We start from the raw sequence: 20,906 nt of genomic DNA, 5'->3' as shown, positions 1-20,906 counted from the left end.
ACCATCTTCGAGCACAACGCCCGAAAATGTTACGGAGATTCGGCAGGCCATTCACGAAGATCGACGTCGTACCATCAACGACTTGTGCGACATTGTTGGGATAGGCTATGGGACCTGTCAGCTGATTCTAAAGGAAGAACTCCACATGTGACGCATCATGAAAACGCGCCAGCGCACACCGCTCTCAAAATTCGGCAGTTTTTGGCCTCAAACACCATGGCCGTCATCCCGCACCCTCCTTATTCGCCGGATTTAGCTCCGTGTGACTTCTTCCTCTTCCCAAAGATGAAAATTCAGCTAAAGGGAAGGAGATTTGAGACGATAGAAGAGATTCAGGCAGAATCGCAGATGGTGCTTGACAGGCTGACAAAGAAAGATTTCCAGGGATGCTTCCAGGCTTGGCAGCGGCGCTGGGATCGTTGTGTTCACTCCCAGGGGAACTACTCCGAGGGTGATGGATGCATTTAATACCTGAGATAAGTGTACGGGTTTTTATACACGCAGTCTAGAAACTTTCCGATCGCACCTCGTATCTTAAAATTTAAGAACTTTTTTTTAAATTTACAGAAACTGAGTACCTGTACGATAATTAGCATAAGAAATTAAATTTTTAAACAACATTAAATACATTTTATTGTAAACAACATACTAACAATTCGAAAAGTAATACAAAAGTTGAAAATAACATAAAAAAGGAAACCCAAAATAACTTCGTAATACAAAAGTAATAAAATTACTTGAAATGAAAAGAAATAACAGTAATAATTAATGTGGCCAAACTGAAAGATGATATTTGTAGGCCATTGAAAGAAATGTCACATACATCACGACCTAATATTTATGATCTGAGGTTTTCATGGCTGTGAGTCTGAAGATGACTGTTTTCTGGGTTGTTGCGCCGTGTATTCTGGTAGCAGTTTACCGACGTTTCGGAGTTACTCATCGCCCTGATGATGGAGGCAACAAGGACCTCTGAAACGTCGGTAAACTTCATCTTAAGACCTACTATAAAAGTCCAGTGGTCGATGTTTGGACCCTTTGAATAGGAACAATGTAGCCTTTCAACAGCATGAAAGGCTACATTGATTCACAGTGCGACAAACAATGGGGTATACCTCATCTGAGCTAGTTCTGAATAAACGAACATTAAGAGTTGCTCCAATTTTTATCTGCTCTATATGAAGTCAAAAGTGGGAATGTTACGTCAGACTGAGAGTCGTTCATGATGTTCCAGGTCCTAACCACGCGCGTGTGAAGTACGTTTTCATGTTAGAGTAGATTTATGTCCCGGTCTTGGCGAAGTGGTGTTTGATCAGGTTTAGAAAATAAATTTATTGTAACTCCGTGGCATGGTTATGCTATCCAGGTTCTTCCCAGGCACTACCCCGGACCGTTACAGTACCTATAAAAATGACAAAGAACTTCAAAAGCTGGAATCAACTTATCCGGTTTCCTTTCGTCTCCATTTCTTCGATCCGCATTACGCTACTCGTGTTTATTTTTTATTTATCATTTTCTGTACTTATCGTTATGTCTTGCCCATCCTTCTTTGGCGTAATTTTCTGTACTTAGTTTCAATTCTCTGTTTTGTTTCTCTAAGCTTCTGAAATGCTGTGATTGCAGAATCTCGAACCTTGAGAGAGAGAGAGGTAATGTTTCTACTTGCCCTACGCCGTTGTCCCATTTAATTTCAACCTGTGTTTATGCGCACAACTTTCCAGAAGTTCGTACAAGATGAAAGGTGATGTGTTTATTGTCCATGTCACGTGATCAGTCGAGCGTGGGAACTCCCCCCCCCCCCCCCGCCCGCCCGTCAAGCAACTTCTCAGCGATTATTCACACTTCGATTAAACTCGGTACTTCGATGTCTCCATTCCCGTGCGGCAGTCCTCGTGTCTGAATTAACAACGAAGCAAGAGAATGGCTGACTGCAATTGCGTGTGGTATAATACAACCGTGAGAACTGAGATGAAACATTTGTTGGCCATTGCTTGGGAAACACAAAAAATGTAAATATATGAAGAATGTACTGAAAGGTTATTGGGGATCATCAGTGTGGGTTCAGACGAAACAGATCAACGATTGATCAGATCTTTTGCATTCGTCAGATACTAGAGAAAAAATGGGAGTTCGGTGGGACCGTACATCAGTTATTTATAGATTTCAAAAAAGCCTATGACTCTGTGAAGAGAGAAGTGCTATATAATATTCTTATTGAATTTGGTATACCAAAGAAGCTAGTGGGTCTAATAAAAATGTGCTTAAATGAAACCTGTAGCAAAATTCGAGTAGGTAAATATGTATCTGAGACATTCATCATCAAGAACGGTCTAAAACAAGGAGATGCTTTGTCTCCCTTGCTCTTTAACTTTGCGCTAGAATACGCCATCAGGAAGGTCCAAGGTAGGCAGGAGGGTTTGCAATTGAATGGGACACATCAGCTATTGGCATATGCTGATGATGTTAATTTATTGGGGGACGATATAAATACAATAAAGAGGAACGCAGAAGTTTTACTAGAGGCCGGTAGACAAGTGGGGCTGGAAGTAAATTCAGAAAAAACTAAGTACATGTTAGTATCTCGTCATCAGAAGACAGGCGGGCAAAATTATCTTAGGGTGGCTAATAAATCCTTTGAAAGGGTTACAAAGTTCAAATATTTGGAAACAACAATAACAAATCAAAATGATACTTGTGAGGAAGTTAGGAGGAGACTAAATTCCGGAAATGCTTGCTACTTCTCAGTTCAAAATATTTTGTCTTCCCGTCTGATTTCTAAGAACCTGAAAATTAAAGTATACAAAACAATAATCTTGCCTGTTGTTTTGTATGGGTGCGAAACATGGTCTCTCACTCAGAGGGAGGAACACAGATTGCAGGTGTTTGAGAATCGGGTGTTGAGGAGGATATTTGGGCCTAAGAGGGAAGACGATGGGGCGTGGAGTAAACTGCACAATGACCAGCTTAAAAATCTGTACTGCTCCCCCAGTATTGTGAGGGTGATTAAGTCGAGAAGAGTGAGATGGGCGGGACATGTAGCGCGCATGGATGGGACAAGAGGTGTGCACCGGGTACTGGTTGGGAAACCTGAAGGGAAGAGACCGCTGGGGAGACCTAGACGTAGATGGGAGGATAATCTCAGGCGGGATCTATGGGAGATAGGAGTTGAAGGAAACTGGATTTTGTTGGCCCAGGACAGGGTCCGGTGGAAGGCTTTGGTTAATTCGGTGATGAACCTTCGGGTTAGTTAGTTAGTTATGTACTGAAAGGTGAAATTCCGTTTGATAGGCCGTACAAAAATAGACGAAAATTATGCAGGCTTGTGTGTGTATTGAAAGTTGTGTTTGGCAAATGTTACACGTTAAAGAATCATACACGTTATGAAGTAAGAAGTTGTTTGAGAGATTATGACACCCATCATATTTTAGCCCATTCAAGCCATTCAATTCGCAGAAAAATCGCGATTATTTTCCTAAATAGCATTAATCAGTCGATCTATTGAATGGTTATGGGTTATGTTTAGTTTGAGGTAAGAATTGGACTTTTAAACGTTATTTAGGCAAACTTCAGGCTTCAACAGGTTAAATTATTCTTTAACAAAAAAAAAGTTTCAGGTGTGTTGTCAAAGTGTACCGATATTATCGTGTCCATGTTTGTGATTCTAACAGCAAAACGATAATCTGTGGATTTATATATTATTATATGTTATATTACATGTGATCTACATTTATACCAGACTTCACGTGCGTTGGGTGTATATTTGTCAGTCTATGGTTTATAAGATTGCAAATGTGTACTCTTTGAAGGACACCGACATTTCAAAGGTGTTCTTGGCTACTCCATGTCACTTATGCCATTGTTGTATTGATGTGCACCGGTTATTGATGTGTATGAATGAGTGAGTGGGTGTTTTATTCGGGGATTTGGATAGCGTGGATATCCCCCCACAAAAAAAAAAAAAAATTGTTCCCCAGTCGTTAACAAGACTTGATGACATTTTTTGAAGGTGGGTGTGGTTCTGTGGCTGTCGCAAAATATCTCTCAGCTTCGTTGACGGTTGCAAATACACAAGTCGACAGTCAGACGGGAAGGGGGGAAAGCGATAGCGTGTCCCCCCCCCCCCGCCCTTTTAAACTTCCCTTCTTACTGTGACGTTGTTCAGACTCGCAGATAATTTGGATCCAGTACACAGTGTGTTTCAAAAGACTCGATGTTTGTACCTCCGATCGTTGGGGGCGGGGGGATATTAAGGAAGAACGTAACAATTACTTAACTGACATGATATTCGTACCAAAATTCATGAAAATCTGTGAATTTTCAATTACGTTATAAAGTGTATCGAACACACAGTTTTAATACCGCTTTTATATATTTTAATATACAACAAGAAAAGAAGGTTAACACAGGGTACTCGAATTAATGTATTTTAATTTAAGGCGTCTGAATCATTCTCAAAGGCCGTGACTCAGCCTGTCTGGATTGGACTGGTGTGCCTACTACTCTCTCTTGTGGACACAATTTAACTGTAAGGGTTAGTGTGCAAGAGTAAGTTATATGAAGACCTGTTTATGTACCCAAAGGAATTATTCAGATACTTTCTATTTTTGTCAAGTTGGCCCTAGTTCGGGAGTAGAGCTTCACAGACTTCTATACAGTTTATCTTTAGTTTTTGTATACAGTGTACAATGGCCTTTTCCTCCTACTCAGTTACACCAAGGTCGGGCAAACACTGGTCGGCCGTGCGGCTATTCTACCCCTCGTGCGCGCGCACAGGTAGGGTTTCTCATGTTCTATTGCCACCGCCAGCCGCAGTGCGGCCACCGCACCGCATCGAAAATAAAAGCATGTTGCGGCAGAAAAACCGCTCGTGCTCCGGTTCTAAAGGCAGTTTCCACTGTTCCTGGAGAGGGGTCGTAATGCGAGTCGCTATTTCCCATAAGCGCAATGTTATAACTACGTGTTACATTCAAGAACGACCTAAAAGCCAAGAAAACAAATTATTGATCAACAATTTTATTGTCTGAAACGAAACATGCAAGCAACGAGGAATTATCAGATTATTACATATGCTATTTATTTATTTATTTAGTGTTCTGTCTGACGACAGGTCCATATGAACAGGATCCTTCCATCCTTTTCTCGGACTGAGACCTGTTCATATACGTTCTTGGCAGATGATCCAGAAGTGGTTTGCCATTGCCTTCTTCTGTGTGTGAATGGATGCCACGGAGAAACCGGGGAAGCCCCCGGAGGAAAACTTCGTGTTGCCTAGACCACGGCTTTGCCCAACACAAGTTATAAATTCGGGTACCGCCGGGAATCGAACCCGAGACCCCAGGATTACAAGGACAGCGTTCTAACCGCTGGACCACCGTGGCATCATTATCATATTAAAATAAAAACGAATTGAAAAATAACTTTCTTGTCTTCATCTACAGTTCTTTTGGCTTAAGCGATTCCAGTGCATTGGTTTTCATTAGCGCGTGTTTAGTTATAAGTGATATTTTAGGTTCTCACGGTGGTAAGTACGAAGATGGCTGTCTTCTGGATTGTAGCGCCATGTAGTCTGGTAGAAGTTTGCCAGCGTTTCAGAGGTCCTTGCTGCCTCCATCATCAGGGCGATGGGGAAACAAGGACCTCTGAAACATTGTTATAAAATATTATTTAACCGAATGTATTTGGTTAAGTCTTAAGGTCAAAGTGTGAGGCTGGTTCAATCACGTGGTCCAAGAGATAGGTTTTCAGTTGTGTTCCTTTCTTTTACCTGAAGAAGGAAGCAGAATGCAGGTTCTGAAACTTTTTTTGATTCTGTTGAAATGTAGACGATGGAGACAGTCCAAGAAAATTTTTAAAATGATTATACAAATTGATCTGACCGTTCACGGAAATACATAATTATGTTTTGTGGTGAATCTGTATAGGAAAAATGGCACAATTACAAGCGGTAATATTATGTACCGCTCACGATTAGTGGTTTATGATCGAATTTCCGCATTTTTTATTAATTATTTTAATGCACTGCAAATCCCTTGCGAATTTGAACATTCTGCAAAGAGTAATAAAATACGTTTTATTCCAATTTTATTTTACACGATACGCGGAATGAGATATAGCTGTCCCTTGGTACTGTGTTTCATGACTAAAAGACAATTAATCTCCACCTGAGTGCCTTCGTTCGGATAGTGGAACTTCACTTCAAAGTACTACCAGTTTTTTTTTATATCCATCTGAATATGAAAACATTCCTCCAGAGGAAGCTATTGAAGAACTTCCACTGACTTTTCTCTGCATTTCTTCCAGGCTGGCTGCTCCCATGTCAACCGGAAGTTAACAAACGTGAGTTTGACTCTTTTTCGTGTTTTCAATAGTATACACTCATAAGAGGACACAGTAAAGTGGTCTATGTTTTTAGTAGTGAACGTACATTACTAAACTCATATATTCCAGTGGCGCTAATGTCTTTGGTTTACGTAGTATATGTAGTGACGTGGGCGAAGCGCACAATTTGGTGTACAGCGTGAGCAATTAGACGTTAAGTGGATATTTACGGATTGAAACATTGTTCCCTGAGCTTATGATTTTTGGAGTGATTTCGCCCTCTCTCGTCATAATTTGTTCCTACTTCGAAATACACGAGGCTTAAAGACCCGATCTGACGTCACAGTCACTAGTCGGTCGGTTTTTTAATTTTTCGTCTGTATGAACGTCTCTCTTGACGCCTACATTTTAACGCTCATTTTGGACTAAATCCTGTCTGTGCAATATTTTAGCGTTTCTATACATTGTGGCGTTTGTCGGTAGCAACGTTTTTGTTTAATGGAAATTTTCATTAAAATGAAACGTGAAATTATACTCGTGCGCCAGTTCTAGTAATTAGAGCCGCATTTCTTTTGTGAAGCGAATATTTTAACTTTTTGTGTTTTGGTATAAATAAACAGCTCATCTAAACATGTTTCAGAGAGAATTATGTAATTTAATGAGGTAAATATTTATACCGTGCTGAATTGTTTTTTATTGAAATCGCAACTCTTGTGAATAATAAGAGTTCGCAGTGCAAACCAGAGAAATAAATGCGGTTACAGTAGATATTTGATGTAATGTAACAGACGGCCCGAGAAGAGTTCATTGAAGGGCTGTTGAAGGAATTCGTATAACCGTTCGACTGGACTGTATCCATTTTCTAAAGGTGTAAATTTTTCCCAGTTTTAACATTTATGAAATTGGCACGTGTTAATGTTCTGGGTTTTGATGCCGTGTGAAATTGAAGGTAGATAATAATGTGTCGGATGAACATGCTATCTCCATCTTCAGAGTTGAAATGAAAGAATCCATCATATTACCATATTATCAATATATGATGGATATTTTGGCAAGGAAATAATACGAATAACTTTATTTATAGTTATTGCAATATCAGGTGTCACGAATTTATATAATTTTTTTTAAATTTAACTTTTTCTGACATATATTTTGTGATGCACATTTTGTGGGAATTGAGAACAATTTATTATATGCACATTTCATAAACACTGTTGTACGGTAAATGTGAGGTTTGTTTCTAACTGTCCTCCTCCGATCTCCGTCTGGCAAAGTATTTCCATGTCACGGGAATTCTTAACCGGGTTACGTGAAATATTACGACAAGAATGCATCTTTGAACGATGTGGACATTTCCAACACTTAATATTACTTTTTTGTTTTCTGATTTTAATGTAATTTATGTGTCAGGATTGGGTGAATTTTTTATTATTCTGCACCAATTAATACTTGCCGTGTAGAGTGTTTGTATCATGATATCATACAAGATACAGTTATTTATCTCATCAACATGCTGTAGTAATTTATGTAGCCTGTGCCTCCATGAAAATTAATATAAATACAGAACTGTAATCTTATATGTAGGTTTGTATGGGTGTGAAACTTGGTCTCTTATTATAACGTAAGAACATGTATTGAGGTGTCTTATAACAGGGTGCTTAGAAGATTATTTATACCTATGAGAAATGGACTAGACTAGAGAAAATTGCATAATTAGGAGGTCCGTAATGTGTACTGTTCAGAATATATTATAAGGTTCAAATTAAAGAGAGTTAGAGGGGCAGGGTATGTAGCACGCATAAGGGTCATGAGAAATGCATATATATGCTCAAAAGTTTGAAGTAAGACAGAACTTCAGAGTCCTAGGCATTTATAGGATAACGAAAATTATTGGATTGGATATTGTGAATTAGATTCGTGTAGCTCAGAATAAGGTCCAGTAGCTGGCTTTCGTGAAAAGGATAATGAACATTTGGGTCCTGTCAAAAGTGGGGAATTTCTTCATTAACTTAGCGCCTATGAAATTCTTAAGAAACCTTGATACATAAAGTTAATTAGATAATTAATGAATACAGATTTATGAAGTATAGTGTGGTTGGATTTGTGGTACAGGGTAGCGTGGCCGATAATTATGATTTATAAAAGAGTTTACGTAAAAAACAGCAATAAATATACAACAGTTTTGCTAAGCATCAAGTCGTGTGGGTAAAGCATTTTACCCTGTAGATAGAGCCCCATTTTCCGTTGCGTCGGTCTGAATTAAAAAAAAAAAAGTACCAACATAACTGTTTATGTCAAACAAAATTTAACTTAAACAAACAGACAGAAGGCCGGGTTAACGTCTTGCGTGGGCCATTATCACTAACGGCACTTCACAGCTTATAACGACAAGTCGATACTTCTCCGAGCTACGCGGAGTTTGTGTCGTATTCGCTCCCCCGTTGAACACTTTGCCACACGTAGCGCTGGCGAATCAGATTTGTAACCGCAAGTCATCCGCACTCAAAATGGCGGTGGCACTGTCCCATGCTGTTTCTTGCATCCAGATCGAATATCTGATATTGCATTAGGTCGTAAATTCAAACCAAATGGAAGAAGCTGGCTCCCAGTGGATTACACACAGCTCGGGGAATCATTGCAGTACGAGAATCGATACACGAAATGCCCTTTGACAAGCCTGGATTTTTATGAGTAAATCCCCAATTAAAATCTACGATGTATTCTTTGGGGAACCCAAAAATCCACAACGTCCTTTTAGGTACAATTTAATTAATTAGTCGCCATGCCATAAAGGTATATATGGAGACCACAGACCATGTGGACGTATGGCTAAAAGATAAATTAGGAAATGTACGCATAGCGTAACAGTTCTGGTACGTTAAGTCTGTTAGGTGGGTGAGTAGTTGCGGAAAACTGCTTCATCCGTATATATCATTACGAATGTCACAAGTGACGTCATAGTTGTCTTTGGTTGGCGGAGTGTCTGCATATTTCTGATGTCACCCGTGCGTGTAGGTCTTGCTGTAAAGTACCCGTTACTTTTTTTCGATTTTAACAAAAACTGAACATGTGTAAATGAAATTTTGGCAGAATTCCCCAATGTGAGGTTTGCGGTTATCAAGTTGTCACATACGACAAACGGACAGAATTAACGAGGCGAATAGACGCATTTTTTGAGCTCTGTTACAAGTACACCTGAAATTACCTGTCATTACCGGAAATCGAAGAACGTTCTCCTAGACCAGAACCTCTCATTATTGCCTCCTCACTGCCACGGGCGATTTTAGGATTTTTATAGATGTACACTGCTTGAAGCAGTTATTGATCCCGTTGTCTGAACGTGAGATTAGAGATTTTTAGAAAAATACAAACCCTGCAGAAAAAGTGTTACTATAGCAGGAATTCTTACGTCATCAGCAATTGCATGGTTAACCATGGAACATTACAAATTCAGATCTGAATATTGTAAGGAATTCATGCTTCCATGAAGTCAATTTTATTTCTAGACATGCATCATCTAAACATTGTGCTCTTTAGACAAAGTCTGCGCATCTGCCCTCCAACTCTTCCGCGTGAACCAGTAATAATTCACCCTGGACAGTGAAGTATAGTTTCCACTGCTGATAGCTTTGCCATGTATGTTTAATGGGTACAGTGAGTTTCATTATGACTCGAGTTATGTACATAATTTAATTAAATGCAATAGTGAGTTATCACATTAAAATACTGTAATCACTTATAAAACTAATTCATATTAAAATTAATACATTTTATCATAAGATTTATCTGGTTGAATGAATATTATAACAAATATTCTAAATACTTACAGGATTAATAGTTTCATGCTAATACTGTACTAACATTAAATATAGTTTTATTTATACTGTGTTGTGGGGTGGGGAGAGACTTTAGAGCTGATAATTCTAACCTTGAGACTTTTCAGGTGGACTTCTCTGAGTTTAATGCTGTTCAGTTTTATTTACATAAACAGACGACAGTACTTCAGTTGAGTGTCACATCTAGATTACTTTATTGCCATACTATAAATTTATAAGAGGATAGGAGAATGTCAGACTATGTCCTGTCTGACCAAGAAGCCCTGGTGGTGAACTTCAGAAACTCTGCCATGTTGACTGGTGATGTAAATTATGCAGCTATCTCACTCTTGATTTCTGTGCTCCCCCGTGGAGCATTTGTAGAATGTAAACATTGACGAGAGCCTTCCAACAATATAAGCAATCCTTGGTCTGACGGGATATACTAATACACGTTTAAATGTCAGAGTATTAATTCTTATAGAAGCACAACAGAGACTTGTTAAGTGTACAAGTAGCATGATGATAACACATGTCCAAGACGGGAATATGAGCAAGGCCACGAGGGGCTCCAGTCTGAAAATGACACAGTAAGACGGACATGCAGAAAGTTTACAGTGTTGTCTGTCGAAGAATATGTCAATGCCAGTAATTTTATATGTAAAAGTGTGAAGAATAAAGAGTCTGTTGCAGATGTACAGTAACAACCAGCTGTTCAGAATCTCAGAAACTTCACTAAAGGTCAGTTTGCAGTTACAGTGTTCACAGACATAGGAAATGCTTTCTGTTTGGAATTTACTGAACAGAAATTTCTTGAGAGGAGCAAATGTCTGTCTCAAATTCTGCAGGTCATTACTACTATAACAGATGTATTTGTGGACTAGTCCTTTTCCTTTTTGGTCACACCCTACTGCAACCATTTCTGTACGAAACTGTACTTAAAAACAACTTCTGTCCATCAGGACTTTCAGGTCTGTGTGACTTCACAAATATGTCACTACAGAAATATTCTAACAAAGAGCTGATGAAACCATCATGTAAAGGGTTAATAATGTCCTAACTGATATGTTCTGTTCAAAAAGAACTGTTTTCTCTGTTGGCTAATTTTAATTTAATACTGAATAAATGCTTATGATAGCTCAGATTATATTTTCCCCACCTCAAATTCAGGCTACTGCTTGTGTGATGTTTGAGAGTATTATGAACTGTTTCTCTATAATTTTATGGATACATTGTAATATTTTATTTTTTAAATTGAAATTAATGTTACTCTGAATCCGATAATAAAGAAGTTATTAATTACCATGTCTTTGCACTGAATTCTGGTTTCGAAATGAGGAAAGTTTTGTAAATTTTATATTTCTCGTAACTGACATTTGCTTTTTATAATTTTGCTGGTCACCGATAGTACGGAACTTTGCAACCCACAGAAACTCATCTGTAGCACTGATTGACTTAGCATTTAATTATTTACTGCAAAGGTTATTTAGAATCTAGTGAGATGTGATGATGATTATGAATGACAAATTCAGAAGAATGGAAGCAGGAATGCTTATGGTACTATCTTGACATGAACCTTGTAGACCAGTCATTTACATACGAAGAAACATAAGCTGGCACTGCCATCTTTTTTTGTGGTATCCAAGACAGAACGAGCTAGGGAAAGGATGCTAACGTGAAATAATGCCACTTCTTTTGCAGTTGTCGTTAGTTGAATTTACACTTAAATAAAACTTGTTTATTAAAATCAAAATCTTTTACTTAACTACCTTCTTTTCATAAGTTGAAGATATATTCTTTATCGCCTTTTAATTTAAGAGTATTTTTGTCAGTAACAGATAACAAATTATATCATTTTAACAAATTCCACAATTTTAACACAATTGATTCTGTGCACTAGTTGGGGAACATGATCATTTTATACAGACAGTTGATCTCCAAATTCAAATTTAATTGTTAATCCATGGGATAGTATTCAAGGAAGATAATGTGACTAGATGAGTGTTCTTAGTTAAATATTAACTTGCTGAGTTCTCACTTTTAGTTTTACACTTTTTTGAAGTTCCTATAAATGTGATTTAAGGCCAATGAACATTGGGATGATGGGACAGTAAGCAAGATTTGATAAGATCCCAATGACATACATTCCTCTAAATGTTTCAATCCATACAGAGCAGGAGCTATAAAATGAAATATAAAATTTATTTGTTTTTGTCCATAATTTCCAGTAGTACAGATTATATGTTAAATGATCAGGTAGTAACAATAAGTAATATATTGAACACAAAGGCAAGGGAAATTTCAGGTGCTCACAGTGGCAAATATGAAAATGACAGCATTCTGGGATATTTCACTGCGTAGTCACATACAAGTAATCAATTCCAAATGTGCTTACTGCCTCCATCATCTCCCTGATGACAGAGGCAATAAGCACATCCAAAACATTAGTAAAGTAAGATATTTGCCAGCGTATGCAATGTCTCTGAAGTTTCAATCTGAAATACATTCTCGGTAGATACTTAATACCCGGAAATTAAAGAAAACGACGAGCAAATGTCTTAGCAAAAGGACATAGTGCGATCAGAGAAAAAGCCGAGTATTTTGTTTCACCCAAAGAGGATTACAATACCACAGGAGAATTAAATATTGCGCCAAAAGTAGAATACTCTCCTAAAAATTAACAGTGATTTATAAATACTGTAACGTTATTTCTTCATTTCTTGTATTCCTTTTGTTTCATATGTTTCAAAAGGTGACCTTTCAACTTCTGTATCAAGTCTTCATAAATGGCATCATATTCTTGAAAGAACGAATGTGCCTGTTCATTGATCTGTCATGAACCGAACTTTTTCTCTACTGTCCTTCAATTTCTCTTCTCCCTCATCAACAGAAGGCATCATTGCTACAATATCCGTACAATCTTCTTCCAGTCTCTTCAAATTACATTTAAACATCTGTTCCTCATTCTTTACTTTCTCCTTCAGGCTTCTCACCTCTTCCTCCAAGTCTTCCACCTCCTTCACATACTTGCCGTACTCTTCAGAGGCTGTGAACTCGCGTTCACCTGCCTCTGTCCGAGCTTACATATCATTCAATTTCATTTTTAGATCTGTCTTGAAGTTCTCCATCTCATCAACAGTTTGCTGTGAATGAAACAAAGATGTCAGAAACCAGTGATTTTTTTGTATGATCTATACTTTCATGGCCACTAAATTCAATGAAGTCTTCTCAGACGGTCGTAAGAAAATCGATGTTTTGAGAACTGTCTTGGTCCTCAGTTACTTGCGACCACCTGATATGGCTGATTCCCTCAGAAGACTTCATTCAAATAATTTTTGCTGCTCCTGATTGATATTATGCAATGCAAAAGCCATATGGAGCACTTTTGTTGTTCAGCCAAGGACACTAACTTATCCCAGCTTGTCCTCTTTGTATATAGGGAGTACACCATGCCTAATCACTGTACCCGTCCATCTGCTCCCTCGTAACTGAGGGCAATTTATAGACTGAGCATTGAGAGGGACAAAATGGATGGAATTAAAAAGACAACTTGCTACCATTACAAATCACGTCTATGATTCAGCTGGCCATGCACCTCATTAATAAAGTACCAAACCATCAACTCAGGAGTCCAGTCAGCAGAATTGTACTACACGGGTTAAAACAGCCTATTCCCAAATGGTGAAGGTTAATGAATTTGTCTGTTTCAAAGTGCTATCGCAGCATCGTTTTGAAGGGAACGAGGAAAACCATAGAAACTCTCATTTACATTAATCAGACTGACAAGGGAATGGTTAGGTTGGTCATGCCGAAACATCACCTGAAATTTTGCTCATCTACAGAGCCCATCTAGTAATGATTGTACACAAAATTTCAGCTGCTGATGCGCTGTGCAAGGCTGCGAAAGAATTGCTCAAAGTTGGTATGTTTATTTAAAATTCGCTCTGCCGCGCATGCGCGTGACAGCAGCGCGCCATTCACCGGTACATAGCAGCGGAAGGCGTGGGACAGGCGCTGAGAGGGCAGTGAAAGATTAGTCTCCGCGGAGCTAGAAGCTTAACTATTGTTGTTTGCGCGTAGTAGAGGAGGTGTTTAGTGACATTGTGATTACCAGATTTTGTAATGTAGGTCTGTGAAGGACGCAATATTACAGTCAGGCCACACAACACGTTTGAAGAGCAAGAAATGAGTGACCTTGTGCAGATGTTGGACAATCAAGATTTCTGTCCAGATCATTTCATCGAAACCACTGACACGTTGGACATTTTAGACAATAAACATGAAGGAACTGATCAATCTGATTAGCCATTTGATAGCGATGTACCAGTCAGTTGGTCATCAAGCGATGACGAGCAGTGCATAATTTTGTACATTATTTTTTCGTACGCATTCTGAGAGCTCTGCTTGATTCCTAATATAAAACACACTGGAGAAATACCCATCAAAATAACACCAATAATCTTTTGAAACCCATTCCCATGCATTGCACATTACACCCCAGCCTCAATGAAATTTTCTAAACTTAATTCAACTAATTGAATAAAGATTTCCTTGGATATTATCCATCGTCTAGTAAATATAAACCGTTTCACGTTTTACGTTTTATATTTACTAGACGATGGATAATATCCAAGGAAATTTTTATTCAATTGACTCTTCACCATCGTCAAGAAGTTTTAGATTTAATTCAACCAATTTTCCCTTCCCCGTCGCAAAAAGAAAAACCCCGGTTCCGGTAACAAAGATTGAACTCAAATTCAAGCGCAGTTCTTGTGCAGTTAAAACTGTATCTGCAATTTCGTAGCTCAGTGAAGTGTTTGTAGCCGGAAATGTTTGAAGGAAGTTAGTTTAAATACTTGAATTTTCACAAAGAACAAAGGACTGGCTGCTCAGCCTGGTGGGAATTTCAGTGGAGGTGTTTTGGTTCCCACCACACCCACGCCAAAAACTGTTGGCGTCACTAACGGCCAATTCGTGGTCAAGATCAGTGTCGCTGTATATTATTAAAGTTTCAATAAAATTTTAAAAGTTGGTTTTAAAAAAATTGTGTCACGTTGAATGCATCCCAGTATCCTTGAGAGGACCTCATATTTCTGCTGACCGAATGCTAGCTGATAAAAGAGCATCAGTGGAGTTCAAAAGAAAGAATAACTAAACACTTCCACTGCATTCCAACGATGGGTTCATGTCCCTTCTCCCGCCTCCCTGACCACAAGCTAATCCACCAGACAGAAGGCATTCATCAGTCAGCAATTCAAAACAACAAAATATGTAACTGTAAATGTTTCCCTGAAAAGTATCGAAGCTTAAGTGCACGAACCTGCCCAAGTTCCAGGAAAAGGAGTGTCCATGATATAGGCTGTTGTGGACATGTAAAATTGTAGGATATTCGCCGGTTCCATTTAAAAGTGTTCAATATATAGGGGTCTCCAACTTGAGAGGTTTTATATTATATTGGTTCATGTACATAGCAGCCATGGATGAGTGAACATTCTTTTGTCTCCACAAAGCAGCATATAAAACACCTGCGTATTATATAGATAGAAGGTTCCTTTGTACGCACTTATTCAATAAACTACTTGTGCGTGTGACATTTTCAAGTCTTTCGCTGTCTCCTCCGCGCACAGCACACGCTCTCCGTTGCATTGCGTCGGTGAATACCGCGCCACTGCTAGACTCATGCGCGATGGCGCGAATTTTAACTGTACATTCAAACTTTGAGCAATTCTTTTGCACCCTTGCATAGCGTATGAGCAACCGAAATTTTGTGTACAATCATTACTAGATGGCTCTGTAGACGAGCAAACTTTCAGGCGAGGTTTCGACCTGACCAATCGGACCACTTGCCGGCGGCGCCCGGTGACCTCTGCACAACTGATTTGTATGGACCGCTGCCAGTAGGAGGGGAGGTGTCCGATAGATTTTGGTGCTTTTGGATGTGTTTTCGAAATTTGTAAAATTATACCCTTTGCGTTCGCAACCACGAGGGCCTGCCTGAATAAATTGACAGGGCATTACATGACTCAGGTTATAAAACCTCAGAGCGTGTTGAGTGACAATGGGACTCAATTTTCAAGCCCGACTTGGCGCAAGAGGTTAGCAGAGTTAGGCATTTATGTCAGATTTTCACCTGTTCGACACCCGCACGCAAACCCCAGGTAGCGTTGTATGAAGGAAATGGGGAAGTTCTGTCGCATCTACTGCCACCAAAACCACAAAAAAATGGCCGGAGTTTCTGAGTAAAATTGAAGATTGGTTAAACGGCTCGGTATCAGACTCCACAGGTACAGCCCCACAGAACTTAAGCGCGATAAACCGATGCCTGACTTATTTAAGAAATTCGTGATAAAAGAAACCGATCAAATGCCGCCGTGTGAGAGTTTGCAGGAGAAGGCCCTGAAGGCTTACGTCAGGCTGTGCGCAGGAACAGAACGCGCAAGTTATGTAAGACCAAATGGGTGCGACTTGACAAGTTCACGAGAGAGGCTGATTAGGAAATTGTATTTATTGTTTCAACATGTTAGTTGTATTTGTGGGCGTAATTGTGTGGTATGAGTAGTGAGAGTAACCAAAAATGTTCTAAGTCTGTAATTATCAGGTCCGTGCCGAAAACCCAACTCCCTTGCTACCTGTTGACGCGAGAGTGACACACCTCCATAAAAACCCGTTACTTCCCACAATCCATTTCCCTTTCTGACCATTGTTGTTCCAGATGCACCAACGTTGCTTTGCCTCGCAAAGTCGATACCATGTTGCCACGCGTGGCAGAACGAACAATGCCGCGCTCGAACTTGGCGCGCGTCGAGCCAAATCTGAGCGGTTCTTTGTCCCGCGGCAAAGGGATTTCACGGTGTTGTATTCATGGTGATCTTGCGAGAACTGACGAACAGCGTCGATCACAGCCGAACACGGCTGCCGCGCTCGATGCTGGTAACCACGAGCACAATGAGCGAACGAACGAGTTTGCCGCGCACGAACAGGTGCGCGAGGCAGCCGTGCGCAGTCGATACAAGGCTTAATACCTCTGGCGCCTCAGTGGAAATTTCACTGCGGTTCCTATTGTCAAAAGCACGTCCCTTGCCAGACGAGGAGTGATGCGTCCACTTTTGCGATGCTGGCACTCATCTCCGCGATGGCTTCCTCCGCCGATGGGGCCACGTGGTACCCGGTCTGGACGCCAAAATGTTTGTAGAGATCGGACTCGGCCAAGACCTCAGGCGTTTCACCTCGGATACGAAAGGTGGATGGTACTGCCTCCTTCCGTCGATGTGGAGGGTGGCGCACTTGCGGGCGTTGAACCGCAACCCCGCCCAGTCGGCCACCACTCCGGCCACGTCGAGGAGTTGCTGCAGGTCGGCGTGAGTCCGGGCGACGAGCGAGTGGACAGTTTCCTGGTGCAGCTGATATCCGAGTTGCAGGTCAGACAGGGCGCGGAGGACGGGTTAGAATGCCAGGTTGAAAACGATGGGGCTCAGTGGGCATCCCTGTCTTACCCCCGCCCCGACGTCGACCGCCGGTGTGTAGCCAGTGCTGCTGCGGATGTTCGTGGTGTTGTCGGCGTACAGTCTTCGACTTCTACCGCTTCGTCATCCAGACCTGCCCATTGAGCGCGGCGAAGATGGTCCCGTGCGGCACCGAATGAAATGCGTTGGTTAGATCGAGCCACACGATGCAGCACTGTTTGCGGTTTTGGCGCGCATCTATGACGACCGACTGGAGGACGAAGTTGTGCTCCGCACATCCGTCCACCGGCATGAACCCCTTCGGGCCAGGGCTGATACGCTAGTTGCGGGTCGCTCCGCCAGCACCGATGCGCTGGTGTTGCTCAGGGCGATCGGCGGCCAATTGCAGATGTCGCTCTTATCTCCCTTTTTATACAGTAGAATGGTTCTGGAGGTCGTCCAAGCCCGCGGAATGTGGGCCAGTCGCGTCACACAGTTGAAGATGGCCGCAAGGATGTGGCCGCCAGCGTCGAACTTCTTCCAGACGGGTTTCGAGCGCGGCACTTCCATGGGCAGGGCTTCTGTAGCTTGGTGGCCTCCGGCGGTGAATGCGGGAGAAGTGGGCATGCAGGTCCTCAGTCGGGATCTGGCAGAAGGGGAATTCAACCTCTGTTATCTCCTGGAAGGCACGGGGCGGGCATCCACGGTAGAGTTTTTGGATGCGGGAGGCGGCCTCTGCATCGTATCCGTGACGCCGTCGCCTGCGGGACGTCGGGTTGGGCCCCGGCGGGCGATGGCGAGCAGTCGGCTGACGGAGCCGCGACCTGACCGGCATTCTTCATCTCTTCCTCAAGCCGGAGGAGCGCGTTGTCCAGCTCGGCAGCGCTCTGGATGTTGTCGAGGAGCGCGGTCCACTCCCGCTGCCTTCGTCAGGTCTGGCGATGGGGCATCCTCCACGCCTACGCCTTCGGTGGTCGGCTCCCTAGGTGGCCGTTGCTATTGGCACGAAACGTTAAAACTGTTGTAATACCTAAATGATATCTTATAATGAGTTTAATTACGAGTTACAGGGCTTTATTACGTGTACATTTGATTACCATACTGACCAGTTAGAATTTTCACCATGTAGCGGAAGAAACATCGCAGCGCACGCAAAACAAAAATAGTTCAAGAAACTCCACGGCCCGTTGGTAAACGGTTGTAACACGCGCTGAATACCGGGTTAATGAGCTTTATTACGTGTACACGTAACGTATTTACTATACGTCCCATCTGCAATAAGCGGAAAAAAGATTCCCCGTAAAGTACAGTAAACGTACTTCGAGAATTATCATAAACCGTTGATTAACGATAATGACAGGTGAACATAAAGCTAATAATGAGTAGTTTAAGGTGGGCCGATCCCGGAGGTACTGCAATACCGGGCCAACCCGTGACAGAGGTGGAGCAAGCTCCTAGCACTCCGTCATTTTCCAAAAATCAGTTTAATATTCTGGTCCTGCGATGCAGGACGTATCAGATATTAAGCTGATAAGAACAGATCTTTTATTTATCAAATATTAACAATTTACATGCATAATGTATCATGCAAGAACTCAGCATTGAACACAGTTGTCCAATGGAAGTTTGTAGCTTCCTTGTCTTGTAGCTTGCAGATACGCCGTGGCCTTGAGCTATTACCCCGGCATTAGCCTTGCGAGACTGAGGAAAACCACGGGAAAACCCCAGTCAGGGTACTTGCTCATTGTTGTTGGACTCCTGTAATGTGCTCAACGTATATGTCCCTGGAGTAACGAATCACGTCCGACACACAAAGTTTCTTAAATAGGTTCATATACTTACGCGAGCACGTAGTCTTCATAACCTTATCGTTCTCGGGGTCCCAGGATCCCAACGAACCAAGAACGATTGCATCAACTTTAACTTCTTCGAATCGCCCACTCAGGGCCCTCGCTAGATCCTGATATTTCTCTATTTTCCTGGTTCTAGCGTCCTTGATGGCTTCCATCCTGTTCTCGAACGGGATTGTGATGTCAATGATCATTGCCTTATTGTCCTTCGCAATGATCAAGTCTGGCCTCAGATGTCCCTGTACGGCCTCATTTTCAGTCACAATCGAGAACTTACCCTCAGCTGCTTTCCTGACCCTGCTTACCACTGCGTTATGTCTTCTGGTGATCATGTCAGAGTATCTCATGCAGTGGTTGATGACGTGTGGCAGGGTCTCCCTTTCGTAGCCACATCTTCTGCAGCTTTTGTCACTGTTGGTTTGGTTGTAGCTTCTTCCGTTCAGCGGCAGTAGATTCAGCCGCGCTCGGTGGACGAACCTCCAGTCTGCAAATCTGGTGTAGAGGCCCGTTCGGAAGAAGTGAGAGCTCGCTGGGTCGGCCGCAACACATTCCATCGCCTTCCCCTGGCTTGGCAACTCACACAGTCGCTTCATGTGCTTCTCCCTTTGGTTTATTCTGAGTGAGATGAGCACTTTCTGCCTGTGTTTGTCGTGCAGGGTTTTACCGTCGAACGTCAGTGAGGGTTTCGAGTTTTCGAATGCCCACTCCACTTCTTTTCTCGTGGAGGCTTTTCTCGCATTCGTCCATGCACTCGAGATGGCGTTGGTGTTTCGCCTGAAATCGTCCTCGTTCTCTCCGGTTAAATAAGCGGATAGGTCCTGCTGATCTACCTGGCGTCCAACTCTCTTCTGCACGGTGGTCTGCAGATCTTCTAATGCTAGCTCCTTGATCGCCTGATCTTTAGATGTCAGGAGCTTAAAGGCATTATCTATCAGGTAGCTATCGGAATCAGCAGCTGCCTCCGGTATTCCTGCACATCCGGTCTTGACTGGACCGTATATGTAGTCGTTAGACGCCTCTTGAGGTACATTCAAGGTCTTCTTGATGCTGGCCCTAAGATAGTCGTCCAGCTTTGTCCAGTCGCCTTTTTGTATCCTTCCTGTTCTCATTGGAAAGGCGAGCGACGGAAAGAAGAACGCGGACAAACATCCATGGCTTGAGTGGGATTCGAACCTACGGTCCCAGTGACCAAGCGGCACAAGGCCCACGCCTCAGACCGCGCGGCCACTGCGGACCCTCGTTTATATAAACCAGATTAGCATGCCAAAGCCTGGTTTATCTTTTCATCTCAAGGTTCAGTCCGTTCGGGAATCGAACTACGAACCTGGACTGGCACAGTTGATACAGGCGCGGAAATTTCCATGGTCAATAGTTCGACCCTGAAACCTCTTCTCAATCACCTCCTTTCTTAATACTGTAACTTTTAATGCAATGTAATCTTGTAATAATCCTCTGCGTTCCCACGTACTTCAGGTACCGCT

General features: G+C 41.8%; 1 protein-coding gene and 1 pseudogene across 6 annotated transcripts in view; one reads left to right on the top strand and one right to left on the bottom strand.

Annotated features, from left to right (window-relative positions):
- The window catches only part of LOC147874082 (uncharacterized), a 145,973-nt gene that overhangs the window by 111,192 nt on the left and 13,875 nt on the right, over positions 1-20,906 (top strand). For 4 of the 6 annotated variants that reach the window (XR_015534775.1, XR_015534774.1, XM_087347344.1 and 1 more), the window contains one exon: positions 6,301-6,336. The exons of the other annotated variants lie outside the window; for them this stretch is intronic. Coding sequence is in view for 2 of the 4 variants with exons in the window: in XM_087347344.1 (XP_087203470.1) it covers positions 6,301-6,336 (36 nt within the window). In the remaining 2 variants the exon portion in view is untranslated. The remainder of the gene's footprint in view (positions 1-6,300; positions 6,337-20,906) is intronic. 6 annotated transcript variants of the gene reach the window in all.
- Positions 18,963-19,142, bottom strand: LOC147874083 (U2 spliceosomal RNA; annotated as a pseudogene).

This window comes from Zootermopsis nevadensis, unplaced genomic scaffold (assembly GCF_977971745.1).
Source record: "Zootermopsis nevadensis isolate Lab colony 2312 unplaced genomic scaffold, Znev_1.0 Znev_ptg000011l, whole genome shotgun sequence".
Classification (NCBI taxonomy): Eukaryota; Metazoa; Arthropoda; class Insecta; order Blattodea; family Termopsidae; genus Zootermopsis; species Zootermopsis nevadensis.
The sequence above is the reverse complement of the archived record's forward strand: the minus strand, read 5'-3'. Positions and strand labels throughout refer to the sequence as shown.